Raw genomic sequence first — 12,986 nt, forward strand, 5'->3', positions numbered from 1 at the left:
ATAAGACACATTTACAGATGACATCTACTGATTGATGGAGTTCGGTCTTGTTGGCAGACATTTTGTTTGTTTTGAAACCAGGTTGGTGTGTAAGGAAAACATCTATTGTCTCTCCTGCCACACTCAAAATAAGGTGGAAACATGGCAAACAGCGAGATGTTGATAAAGAGGTAAATGCTGTAATTACTGCTGCTGAGTCACCCAATGGGAAATTAATGAGGAGCAGCCCCCAAAACAAATATTTCTCATGTTACACCACACACTGAAACAATTACAACAGGAAACAAATTGTTTTCATAACAGCTGAGAACAAATTTCAGCCATATTGGCCTCCGCAGGACCTTCTCCTGGACGCCAGGAACCATTTTAGGATTAGAACCGAATCTAAGAAATTAAGGACTAGATTTAACACTTCCATTATTAATGGTGGTGCCAAGTCTCTGCTATGTAGAGAGTCTGAAAAGCATGAGGGAAAAAAACATCCTTGAAAAATAGGCTAACACAAGGGTTTAATAGATAATCATGACACATGAGGAACCAAAGACAAACCTTAACAAAGCATCTGACCAGGTATCTGGATTGCTAAAAAGTAGCTTTTGATATGATTGTTTACTTGACTTTTAGCATGTTTACATCCTATTATGTCCTACAATCTTATCATCTGTTAACACAACAACAACCGTGTGTAGCTTCACCATCTGCTCGTAGCCTCTCCAGTGACTGTTAGCTTGTCCCTGTGGTTGCAAGCTAACGTTAGCTGGCACTCGGCCAACGAGGCACCTGTCAAGGAGCTTATCCACGAGGCCTGGCGCCTGATCTGATGTTGGTACACGTGGAGGAGGCCTGGTCAGATCGGATTCAAATAAAGGGGCAGAAATTTTCTAAAATGGAGTTGTAGGACGAGAGACTATTAAAATTTTTTGGTCACTCCCAAATTTGCTCTTTTCCTTTAAAGAGATTAAGGAAAGCTGTCTGATAGATCTTGTTTTGCTGCTGAAAAGACTAAATTCTTCATGAGAAAACAAGCTTTTTCACCTGAAACTAATAAGTAGTTTTGGCTAGCATCCTTCTGGATTAACAACTGCCCTCACAGGGTTACACATAACAGGCAGATTTATGTCAGATTTTCCACATTAACCTGGAAAATCAACGAGGACTTTGGGAATATTCCTCAATCCATCCTATAGTTTCTCGTTCAACCCTGATCCCCTGTTTGTTCACATACAAAGAAGTGCAATAATATGCAATAACAGCCTACTTTCTCTGTTGATCAAACTGTGAATGATGTGTCTACGTTGCTGTGTAAGTGCTGAATAAACTCCTCACACATCCTCCGAGTTATTTCCAGCTGACTCGGTCCCGGACCTTTAAGGCTTTGCGTGGCATCCTGCCAGTCTGCCACGGCGGTCTTGACCTGCTTGGGAAATTTCTTACCAAGTGTGACTGTACACGTGTGCGCTTGTTGGTTGTCCACGTGTCTTCATTCAGACTGCGCTCTGTGTGGTCACGATTCTGCGAACGTTGGCGGGCGAGGATTCCACCCCGATTAAGCTGTTCGATGCCTTAATGGCCTTTTCGAACATTGCTGTTCGTGGGTGTATTTTAGGTAACAGTCATTTTACACTCAACTTTGGCAGGATGTGTTGGTCGTTGTCCTTCAGTTTGCACGTTCAGGGTTCAAGACCACAAACATCCTCCCAAATGTTTGAAGCAACAAGCTGTTTCTATAAAAACGCTGATGTGAGATGTTACAACTAGATTTCTATAACTTTATTTTAATTTTTCTGGCAGGATTTTCAGTCGGCAGTGTGTGAACTTTTGCAGATGATACGTTGGTTTCTCTTGCAAAAAATTAAAATCGTCCAATGCCTTTTTAGATATATATTGATCATTGAATGTTTCTATTTATCTGGCAGGATTGCAGATTCTTAATTTGTGGTCATTTCACAAACTTATGAGATTCAGTCAGCAGTGTGTGAAGACTTGAAGATGATATGTTATTTTCTTTTGCAAAAAATCCCCCAAACACTCTAGTGCCTTGTAGGTCATATTGATCATTGAACAATAATGGGAAAAGCAACTGATAAGCAAGTATCTAAGCAGAATTATAGTCAAAAAATAATAATAATAAAAGTATCAGCAAACTTTCATTTATTTTCCTCACTCACTAAACTTAGAGTCCCTCCTGCAGCAGCTCTGAAAACCTTAAACGAAGCCATTGCGTTTGTTGTTGTTCTTCCTAATGCCCTCAGTTCAACCCTCTAACTGGATCTCAGTGCTGTGTCACAGTCTTTGCGCCACCGCTGTGGTCATGTGACGTAGCAGAGCGAAGGATTTGCGTTTTTAGCCGAGCTGCTGACCGTCAAACTCGTGTGATGACAGCGACTTCGCTCGTGTTGCCTGCCGCCTGTTAACACCTGATTTAAGCCTGTATCAGTCTGAGTGTGGTGTCTGGTTTGTGGTTGTTGCTGCTCTAACAGGATTACCGGTTGATCGCGCTCTTACCTCCTCTCTCCGTCCACTCTGTCTATTCTTATACCGCTCGTCTTCTTCAATGGCTTATCTATCTCCTCTGTGAGATCACCACATTCAGAAGTAATCGAGGTTTCATTTCATCATATCAGACACAAATTTTAAATGTTATCAGGGTTCCAAGTCACGATCTGCTTTTTTAAAAATTTGGTTTTGCACATTAAAAGAAATTCTGATGAAATTCTTTTCACATTTTCACTGATGAAAAAGATTTTTTTTTGTTTTCACTCAGATTTTAAACAAGAAAAAATACTCCAGGGAAGAAAAATCGCTGTTTCACACATTTTTATTTATTTATTTTTTTTTTTACTCTTTTCATACAAAAACTTTAAAAATTCCTATCAATTTTTTTTTCATTTGGTTTCACACTTGGAAGAAAAATCTCCTGACATTTTTCTTTTCTGATAACATTTATTTATTTATTTATTTATTTATGACAATTCACAGATGCTGTTTTTTCTCTCCCCTGAATTCTTTAGTTTTCTTTTTCAATCACTTGATTTTACACATGGATTTTTTTTTGTTTTGTTTTTTCTCCCATCACGTTTTTCGTTCTTTTTTTTAACTTGGTTTCTTATTTTTTCTTCTCTCTTGAATTCTTTATTTTTCTGTTTCACACATTGAAACTTATAATTAAAACTTATATCCTGGGAGTTTTTTCAGTTGGTTTCACACATGAAAATGTTTTTTCCTCCTACTAAAATGTATTTTCTGCTGGAATTCTTTTTCATATGTTTCCGGAGATGAAAATGTATTTGTAAGATTTTATTTTTTTTTTATTTCACTTTGCACAAAATCTTTTTCACGGATGAAAACGATAAGTTCTCACCTTAGGTTTTTTCTCTTTGTTTTACATGAAAGAAATTTCTCCTGGCAAATTTGCATAAAAAATGGTTTCCCCAAGCCATGGCCATTTGATGATCAACAGTTCAATAGTCATATGTCCTAATAAGCAAACAGTTTGTCACCAAGCTTTATTTTGAAAGTCTAACAAGACTTTGCATATTTTACTAAATTGACCAGAGAGCCAGTCACAAGCAAAACTGACACTAGAGGGATGGAACGTCATAGTTTTAAGCAGAAGAAAGCAAGACATGATATAGTAGGTATTTTATTTCTATAATCAAACTCTAAATGACCATTTTCAAAACAGTTTATTCACACAGAGAGAATGTCTAAAAACACAAACACCACCAGTATATGGTGTTGGTTACTGCTCTGTGAACAAGAGGAGTCTCGTCTTAGAGATGAAAGTTGAATCTCCTTCCTGTTAGGAGTTCAGACGGGATCAGCAGAGAGGAATGTGTTCTGTAAATACGACAAGACTCACTCCAGCTCAGCTCCAAACACTGATTTACAACAACAGTGTGCACAGAATAAATTAATTCATCTGCAAAACTGTTTTCATTGGAGAAGAGGAGCACTCTCTGATATTATTTTACATTTCTTATCGTCTACATGAAGATTTAGTTCGGCAGAGGAGAGAGGGGAAAACAGTTAGTGTTTCCATTACAGATGAGATATTTCTCTCCTCCAGAGCTGACACCAGACACAGTTAAGAAATATTTATCAGTACCAACTCTGACATCTTTCCCATCTGTTTTTTTCCATGATCTTTCCTGCAGGATTTGTAAAAGGGAGATTAAATGTGGGTGGGAAAAAACAGCATCGTGCACAGTTTTTCTAACACCAAATAAGTGTATTTTTCCCTTCAGTAGTGAGTAATTCTTTGAGGGATGTAGAGCCACTTCACCATATCAGGCAAATAATTTGCAATGATGACTTTACCGGGAACTGCTCTGAAGGACATCCAGCAGTAACTTCTTCCCAGGATGGGAATTCAGTAGATGTGGCATGTATAGAGCAGAGCATCAGCAACAGAGTATACGTACTGTACTGTCAGAATATCTGATATAAGCAGATTATATAAAGTAAAAGTGAGGAATGTGGATCCAGGAGGACGACTGAGCAGGCCGAGGCGAAAATATTTTGGATCTTTAGCTGTTAAATATTTCAACTATGTTTACCAGCTAGTTGCTAACTTGTTCTTGCTAACATGCAAATGTGAAATGACTCCTGTTTCCTCGTCTTCTCCGTCAGAATCGGCCCCCAAGGCGTTCGGCATCCCCCTCTCCCAGGTCATCGCCAACGACCGGGCCTACAAGCGGCGGCAGGATGCCCTGAAGGAGAGCAGGCGGGACTGCCTGGACCTGGAGGCCAGCATCCTGCGCTTCAGGGCCGAGAAGAGGCAGTTCTTCAGCGGGAACAAGCCGCTGGTCAGCTCCTCGTCCATCACAGGAGGAGGTCCCTGTTCGCCTTCTGCAAACTCGGTGGCACCGGCGCCCATTTATGAGAACCAGAACAAACCGTTGTCACCTACTTTTGTGGACAACAGCGGCCGACAGAGGAGGGTGAGGCACACAACTTTCTTTCTTTCTTTTTTAAATTTATCTTGCTTGTCCCTCCTTGTTTTTTGCTAAATTCCACATTTAATCGTCAGCGGTTATTTGTTTTTGGGTGCTTCCATGTGTGAGAGATTTGAATCTGTACGTCAAGGGCAGAAAAGTTCTGATGATCGGTAAAGTGAAAACTGGCAGGACAGGTGTGTGTTCATGCCAGGTTTAGTGTCAACTGGGGTGTGTGTGTGTGTTGTGTGTGTGTGTGTGTGTGTGTGTGTGTGTGTGTGTGTGTCATCTCTGCCTGCATCTCCATCTGTAAACATTTTCACAACAAATTCTTCAGTTTGTTTCCACAGTCATGACTGATTGTACAAAAAATGCTGTGTGTGTGTGTGTGTGTGTGTGTGTGTGTTTCTGTGTGTGTGTGTTCATGTGTGTAAGCCGTCACACCCTGTAATCCTCTCCACGCTGGTCTGGAAACAGTGGTTATGTTAAGCCTGTAATGAGTATCATCACAGCCAGAGAGGACAGTAATCGAACCTGAACCAGCCATCAGTGCAGTCACTGAAGTAAACACTGCAAACAACACAGGGAGAAATAAAATTGACTGGCTGCAAACAATTATCATCTTCATTATTGATTAATCCTTTGATTATGTTTGTTAATTATGTTTAAATCTTAGATGAAAGTCATAATCATGGGATAAATGGTCAAAAAGACAAATGGTAAAAAAAAAAGATATAAATAGTCCAAAATATAAGACAGAACGTCATAATTAATAATAAACAATTCTAAAATCTTTTATGAGCTAAAAAGTGTTGACTTAAAGTAGAGAATTTGAGATAAAAATTATTGAGTGAAGTTTCATTTAAAAGTAAAAATTCAGAAAGAAAAAACTTCACATTTTTTAGTCAAAATTTAAACATAAAAAATGTTCACTAAAAAGACAATGAAAAGTAGAAAAATGAAAAAAAAAAAGTGAAAAAAATCAGCAGTCAAGAATTAAAAACGTTTTTGTTAAAAGTTGAAATTTTGAGTGAAAAATATTTGTTGGGAGAAAAAAAATTAGACAAATTTGAGATTAAAAAAAAAGTCACATTTATGAGTTAAAAAGTGTTGACATAAAAAAGTTGAGAAAGTCATCAGTGAAAAACAAAATGTTTCAGGAGAAAGTCAAAAGTAAGTGATTAAAAAAAATCATTGAAAAGTTAAAAAAAAAAAAAAATTAGATAAAAAGTAAAAATTCTGAAAGAAAAAGCTTCACTTAGAAGTTGAAATTTTTAACATACAAAGTAAAAATTTTCATTTATGATAATATCAGATAAAAAGTTTCCGTTTAACAGAATATCTCTGTTTGATTCATCACACTGACAGATATATTTCCCAACACTGATAGTTAACTGTGGTTCGAAGTGGTTCACTGGCTAAAAGAGTCAAGTAAAGAGCAGTTTCCCCATCCGTCTCAATCTAGATGACTCATCCTCTTACAACCGTCTGGACTGTAGCAGCTCAGTGTTTACATATCTGACAACACACACACACACACACTCGGCTGCAGCTCTGCGGTGGCGTTGTCGCTGCGTCGTGTCCCGGGCAGTGACAGATAGATACACAGTGGGAGTAAAGGTTGAAATTAATGGCTGGAACGAGATGAATGGCGGAGGAGAAAGAAGAACGCTTTCTAAATTATTACAGCAGCGAATCTGTACGCTGAGATTGGAGCCCTGAAGCAGGCTGGACCTCCTCCACTCGGACCGGAGAGGAGACTGATGGAGGTCTTTAAGGTCATCTAAACTGTCTCAGCGCTGCAGATTAGTCCTCAGTAGTTTCTATGTGAAGTTCATCCTGCATCCACTCTGGAAAAGTGACAAAAATGTTGAGTGTGAGTGTGGAAACCGTGGACTACACTTCACAGATCGAGTGAATACCCTCTCATTTCTGAACTCCTCGTGGTTTCTGGACTGAAGTGCTGCTGGAAATTCCTCCTTCCACGCACTTGACCTTCCTCCAGAAACCATCCGCGGCTCATAGACGGGTGATTTATATTCCTGTGGTATTCAGCTGCCCAGATATTTATTTGACAGTGACGTCAGATTGAGTGATAACAATCGACTTCTCAGCTCTTCTGGCCTCGTCTCTTTGACATCCATCTTAAAAAAACCGTTATTCCATTTTCTCCTGTAACTCTTTATTTGAAAAGTGAGCAGTAACTCTTTTCTCTGCAGGGCGGTCTGTCCGTGGACTCCATCTCCGACCTTGTAGATAGTCAGTCTCGCCTGCTGGAGGCGCTGCAGCTTTCCCACCCGGCCGAGCTGGAGCTGAAGAAGGCGGCGGGCGGCTCGACGGAGGGGAGGACCCAGACGAAGCTCAGCCTCAACCCCATCTACAGACAGGTGCCCCGGGTGCTGGAGAGGTGCTGCAGCCACATCGAGAACCACGGTGAGGAAACAGGCCGTGGTTCAGTCGTGCCATTTGGAGTCTCTCAATGAAATAAACTGTAATTACAAAGCAGAAGTTATAGAAAAGGAATACGGCCAACACTTAAAAATGTAGGGCTTCTCTGAGAATAAAGACATGGAGAAAAAAAAATCCTGATTCTAACTTTGGTCTTAACTTTAGAAAAAACAATTCCAACTTTTAGTGTCTTTAATTCAGACAAAAAGTCAAACTCTTTTTAAAAACTAAAAAACAAAAACAAATGTGAGAGTTTTTGTGTCATTCTGAGAAGAAAAAAGTTACAAAGTTACAATTCTTACTTTTCTCTTTTATTCTTAGTAGTCTTGAAAAAAAAACTTTTTTGCTTTCCTTTGTCCTTTTTCATAAGAAGTTTCTGACATCCATTTAAATGTCCAGACAGAAGTGCCCCTGTGAATGTGGATAAATTAAAGATCTGTTAAAGACTGTTTTTATTCCATTTTGTGCCCTCAGGTCTTCAGACTGTGGGAATTTTCAGAGTTGGCAGCTCTAAGAAGAGAGTGAGACAGGTGAGGACATTTAATGCTCATCACATCAACTGCTGAATTAAATATTGTTCGTCTCAGGAGCAGTGATGGTAGAAGTATTCAGATCCTTTACTCTGCACACTGCTAGTAAACGTCCTGTTATCAAAACCCGATCCAGATCAACACTTTGGGGACATGTTTTTACTGGAATATAAAAATAATCTTCAAGTGAAGAGCTGATGATGTGTGATGTCCTGTTTTGGAGAAATCGTGTCCATCGGGGTAAAGAGACCCCTCTTTGACCTCTTGGTGTGTTTGTGTGTGTTTGTGTGTGTGTGTGTGTGTGTGTGTGTGTTTGTTCCTTTAGTTGAGGGAGGACTTCGACATTGGCGTGGACGTCCAGCTGGACGAGGAGCACAGCGTCCACGACGTGGCGGCGCTGCTCAAAGAGTTCCTCCGAGACATGCCTGATCCTCTGCTGCCCCGAGAGCTGTACCCCGCCTTCCTGCACGCCAACTGTAAGCACACACACACACACACACACACACACGATGACTGAACATCACCTCACCTGTACCTGCACTGACTCCTCCCTGCGCCTCCTGCAGTGCTGAGGGGAACAGACCAGCTGCAGTACCTGCAGCACCTCCTCTACCTGCTGCCTCCCTGTAACTGTGACACCCTGCTGAGGCTGCTCAGCCTGTTACACACCGTGCAGAGCTTCGCCCAGGACAGCGTGGGGACCAACGACGAGGAGGTGGAGTAGCAATAATGTTTCCTCCTTCCATCCTTTCTTCCTCTCACCCTCCCTCCCCTCTTCCTTCCTTCCTTTCTTTCTTTCTTTCTTTCTTTTTCTTTTTTCCTTCCTTCCTTCCTACCTGCCTGCCTTCTTTCTTTCTTTCATCCATCCATCCCTTCCTTCTTCCTTCCTCCCTCCTTCCTGCCTTCCCCTCCTTTCTTTCTTTCTTTCTTTCTTTCTTTCTTTCTTTCTTTTTCCTTCCTTCATCTCGCCCTTTTTCCTTCCTTCCTGACTTCTCTTCTTCTTTCTTTCTTCCCTCCTTCATTCCTTCCTTTCTCCCTCCTTCCTGCCTTCCCCCTCCCTTCTTTCTTTCTTTCTTTGTCTTTCCTCCCTCCCTACCCCTCTTCTTTCTTTCTTTCTTTCTTTCTTTCTTTCTTTCTTTCATCCCTCCCTTCTTCCTTCCTCCCTCCTTTCTTTCCTTCCAGCCTTCCCCCTCCCTTTCTTTCTTTCTTTCTTTCTTTCTTTCTTTGTCTTTCCTCCCTTCTACCCATATTGGGTGATAAACTTGAGCACATCTTTGCTTCTTTACTGAATCTGTTCCCAGCTGCTCGGCCCAAACAAAGCCAGTTTGATTGATGGCTCGACCAGTCAATGAACGACAAAAAGCAACGTGGATTTTATTTTGTTTTTCAAGATTTTCAGGAAAGCAAAATGTTTCTATAAATGGTCAGCAATGTGAAGTTTGCAAAGCTTGTTATCACTAGTTTAAAACAAGGGAAACTTCCACTACAGAACATTAATACTCGTCAATCCTTTCAACAGTTTGTAGCTTATAATCTGATGACACAAAAGTTTCAAAGGAGTTCTTGGGATCCTAATGTGGAAAAATGTCACAATATTTCACAAAAACACAGGAAAGATAAAAGAAGACACTTTTTTTAAACTATGTTGTGAGTTAAATTTCTCTTAAATCACTGCCGTCTCAACATCCAGATCCCTGGGAACAAGATGACGGCGGCCAACTTGGCGGTGATCTTCGGGCCCAACCTGCTGCAGAGGGAACGAGGATCAGACTCGAGTCCTCACATCTGCGCCATGGGCATCGAGGACAGCACGGCCATCATCAGCGTGACGCTGGTGCTCGTACAGAACTACAAGAGGCTCTTCACGGTACGGTCACATGACCAGACATCCATATAAAAATGAAAAAAAGACTTGAGCTCATTTAACTCTTCACTTGTGACCCTCCAGGTTTCTGCAGAGCTGCAGCAGGAGGTCCTGATGAGTCTGATCCAGACCGACCCTGACATCATCGACTACCTGCTGCGAAGGAAGCTCAGGTAACCACGACAACCAGTCTGTGGTTAAGCCCCATCAGTACCAACTGAGTGAATCTCTGTGATATCGGTGTCTGTCTTCTCCACAGCGGCAGTCATCTGACGGTGGACAGCGTCAGCGAGTCGGGGGGTCGGCGGGACACGGGAGCGTCTCTGGACTCCGTGGGAGCCTCCAGCGGGAGTTTGTCCCCTCTGGAGCCGCCGTCGCCGCTGTTCCCTCCGGACGGCAGCGGCGGCGAGGGCAGCCTGACCAGCGAGGTGTTCCTCAACGTGCTCAAGCTGAACCAGAGCAGGAAGAGACAGGACGTGAGATACGGTACGTATTTACTGGTATCACATGGGTTGAGCATCGAGTGTGTTGAGATGTTAAATGTGGCAGCAGCACCACCTAGCTGTCAAAGAAAGAAAGTGCATGTAAAAAATGTACATCAAGTGCTGCTTTTAACAATCAGATCCTCCTCCTCCAGGTGACGTCCCTCCAGGTAAATCCATCCGCCACATGCGACAGTTCCACTCCCACCACAACCTGCTCAGCCTGGCCCAGCCCTCCTCCTTCTCCAGGCTCCACAGTCAGGACTCCCAGGACTCCCAGGAACGCCGGGGCACGCTGAGCTCGGCGCTGAGCTTCACCCTGGGCGGAGGCGGAGGCAGCGCCAGCGGCAGCTGCTCCAGCCTGACCGGGTCGACCGAGAGCAGCATCTGGGTGAAACAGACGCCACAGGAGGAGAGCAAACCGTCACCGGCCGCCAACTTCTGGGACTTCTTCACCGGGAAAGGGTCGAGCTCGGAGACGATGGTATGATGAAGGGCGATGAAGAGGAGGGAGATGAAGTGTGAGGTCAGAGGTCAAAGGACATGTTACATTCACAGGGACGACCTTTAAAAAAAAAAAAAAAAAAAAAAACAGAAGTCAAGAGTACTTCTGGTGATGTCACAACGAGGCCAGACGATCCCTAAATCACCGACGTGAACTTTCAGCTCTGAGGTGCAGATCTTTTGAGTTGGAAGTTGGAATTTTCCCACTTTTTCTGGCACGTCTGGAACGCATCACGCCTGTGAACTCAACACCAGGAAGAAGAAGAACAAAAAGTTGGAAAAATTGAAGAAAAAGAAAAACAGAAAAAGTTGTTTTTATTATAAGACATTTTGGATTCATGTTGGAAAAAGACTTTGATGAAGAAGAGATTGTGTTGAAGTGGACGCAGTAACAACTGATGTAAATACTATAATCATGATTTTACACATGAACAACACTCTGCCTGTACTACCTACATGACTAACCATAGCTGCATGGATCCTCTAACACCCTGTTATCTACCAGACTCCCTTTGGTTTTCTGTTGTTTTAGTGTTACCTGCAATAAGCTCCATTCTCTTTTAATCTTGAATTTACAATTCAGCTATCAGCAGAATGACTGAAAACTCTTGAAGACGCCTCGGCAATGGAAATATTAGCCAGAAAGTAGATTCCTGTGTGCAGCTCAGTGAGTGTTCATTTGGTGATTTTGACAAAGACAGGACATTATTTGGCCTCTGAAAACTGCTCAGATTTGACTCGTCTTACTCTGGACTGACATGAATTTGACTACAGCCTCGACGGAAAGTATGAAAACTGTTTCAACACAATTTATTGACACAACACCCTTAAAAAACAGAGTATACCAAATGTTTTGACAAAGTAAAAGCAGTATACTGATTGGAAAAAACAACCTTTGATGTTTTTTGTATCGCAAATCACCAGCTGAACGCTCACATGTAGCATCTTTTTAGCATCTCAGTGGGGGAACGTCAGCTGTGGGTCTGTTTCAAAGGGGGCTGGATCCTCATGAACGGTCAGGCTGGACCTGCTTCTGCTCCCAGAATGAGTCAAAACTTAAAGGATGAGTTGATCAACCTGCAGATTTATACACTGACGAGGAGACACACACACGTTACTACCTTCTTTTCACCACAAGAGGGCGACATCCACCAAGTCAGCTCCACCTTTAACACCTCTAACTGCTTTTTCCTCCCATGTACAGACTCACGTCACATCAGAGAAAAAACATATTAGCTTTGAAAACTGTGCAGGTGTTTTGTTAGAGCTCCGTGTTTCCATTGTTGCACAGAGTCCGTCCTTCACCTCAGCCGGTGGACGTATCGTTACGGATTCCTCGTAGAGAAATCTGTCTTGTTTATGGTCTTTTATTTTTGTCAGTGACATGTTTTTTTTTTTTGTTTGTTTTTTTCTATATTGTTGTAAAAAAACAACCCATCAAGGTGTGTTCAGACCCTAAACCAGAGAGAATGTACCATCAAACCTGCAGAGAATTAAATGTCAAACAGCCTCTGAGTCCATGTTGCTTTCTTTGTCTGAAGAGAAGAGTGGTTTTAAAGACCGGAGTCGTGCTCTGGTTAGAAAGTGACTCAGAAGACAAGAAACCCTCCAGTGGAAGATGATCTCAATATTTAGATTCTGCAGCTTTCTCTGAAGTTTTACAGCTACTGCTCGTCCTCCCTGTTTGAGTCAGACGACGGAGCAGCAAAGGTCCAGATGATGAAGAGCCAAAGTCATTTGCTTATCTTCAGCGGGAGACGCAAGAATCTCAAGACTGGAAACTGCGTAAGAACCAGAACTCTTCATCGGTAAGTAAAAGATGTAACAGGTAAGATTTCTGCAATAAAATGGTTAAAATATTCCGTTGAGCTGTGTTTCACAAATGTTACCTAAATTAACTCGGCACAATTATTACAAGTATTAACAAGAAGATATTTTGGGGTATTTTCTTTCATGAACTAAAACTCAAAGTGTGTTATAACATGAAATAGAGACTCTGATCCATCTGATAAAATGACTGTCGCTCGTCTATGCAGATATGATAAATAATATGGCATTAAACGCACCAAAAGTTGGTTAATTTATAAATCGGGTTATATTATTTTTGGTGCATTTAATTCATTTATTTCTTTATTTTTAAGTTTTAGTCCTACGTTGGGTGATTTAATGCAGCTTTAACTGAAATGAGATAATTTAAATGTCTGAATACAGTGAGTATACA

The 12,986-nt window shown here is 41.6% G+C and overlaps 1 protein-coding gene across 5 annotated transcripts in view; it reads left to right on the top strand.

The window, feature by feature from the left end:
- arhgap36 (Rho GTPase activating protein 36) overlaps positions 1–12,280 on the top strand; it is a 53,730-nt gene extending 41,450 nt beyond the window's left edge. For all 5 annotated transcript variants that reach the window (XM_037113343.1, XM_037113342.1, XM_037113344.1 and 2 more), the window contains 9 exons: positions 4,633–4,943; positions 7,157–7,370; positions 7,860–7,915; positions 8,241–8,391; positions 8,482–8,630; positions 9,606–9,782; positions 9,864–9,952; positions 10,039–10,265; positions 10,417–12,280. In XM_037113343.1, the coding sequence (XP_036969238.1) occupies positions 4,633–4,943; positions 7,157–7,370; positions 7,860–7,915; positions 8,241–8,391; positions 8,482–8,630; positions 9,606–9,782; positions 9,864–9,952; positions 10,039–10,265; positions 10,417–10,751 (1,709 nt within the window). In that variant the 3' untranslated portion in view covers positions 10,752–12,280. The remainder of the gene's footprint in view (positions 1–4,632; positions 4,944–7,156; positions 7,371–7,859; positions 7,916–8,240; positions 8,392–8,481; positions 8,631–9,605; positions 9,783–9,863; positions 9,953–10,038; positions 10,266–10,416) is intronic.
- The last annotated feature ends 706 nt before the right edge of the window (positions 12,281–12,986 follow it).

The sequence above is a fragment of the Acanthopagrus latus genome, chromosome 10 (genome assembly GCF_904848185.1).
Source record: "Acanthopagrus latus isolate v.2019 chromosome 10, fAcaLat1.1, whole genome shotgun sequence".
Lineage (NCBI taxonomy): Eukaryota > Metazoa > Chordata > Actinopteri > Spariformes > Sparidae > Acanthopagrus > Acanthopagrus latus.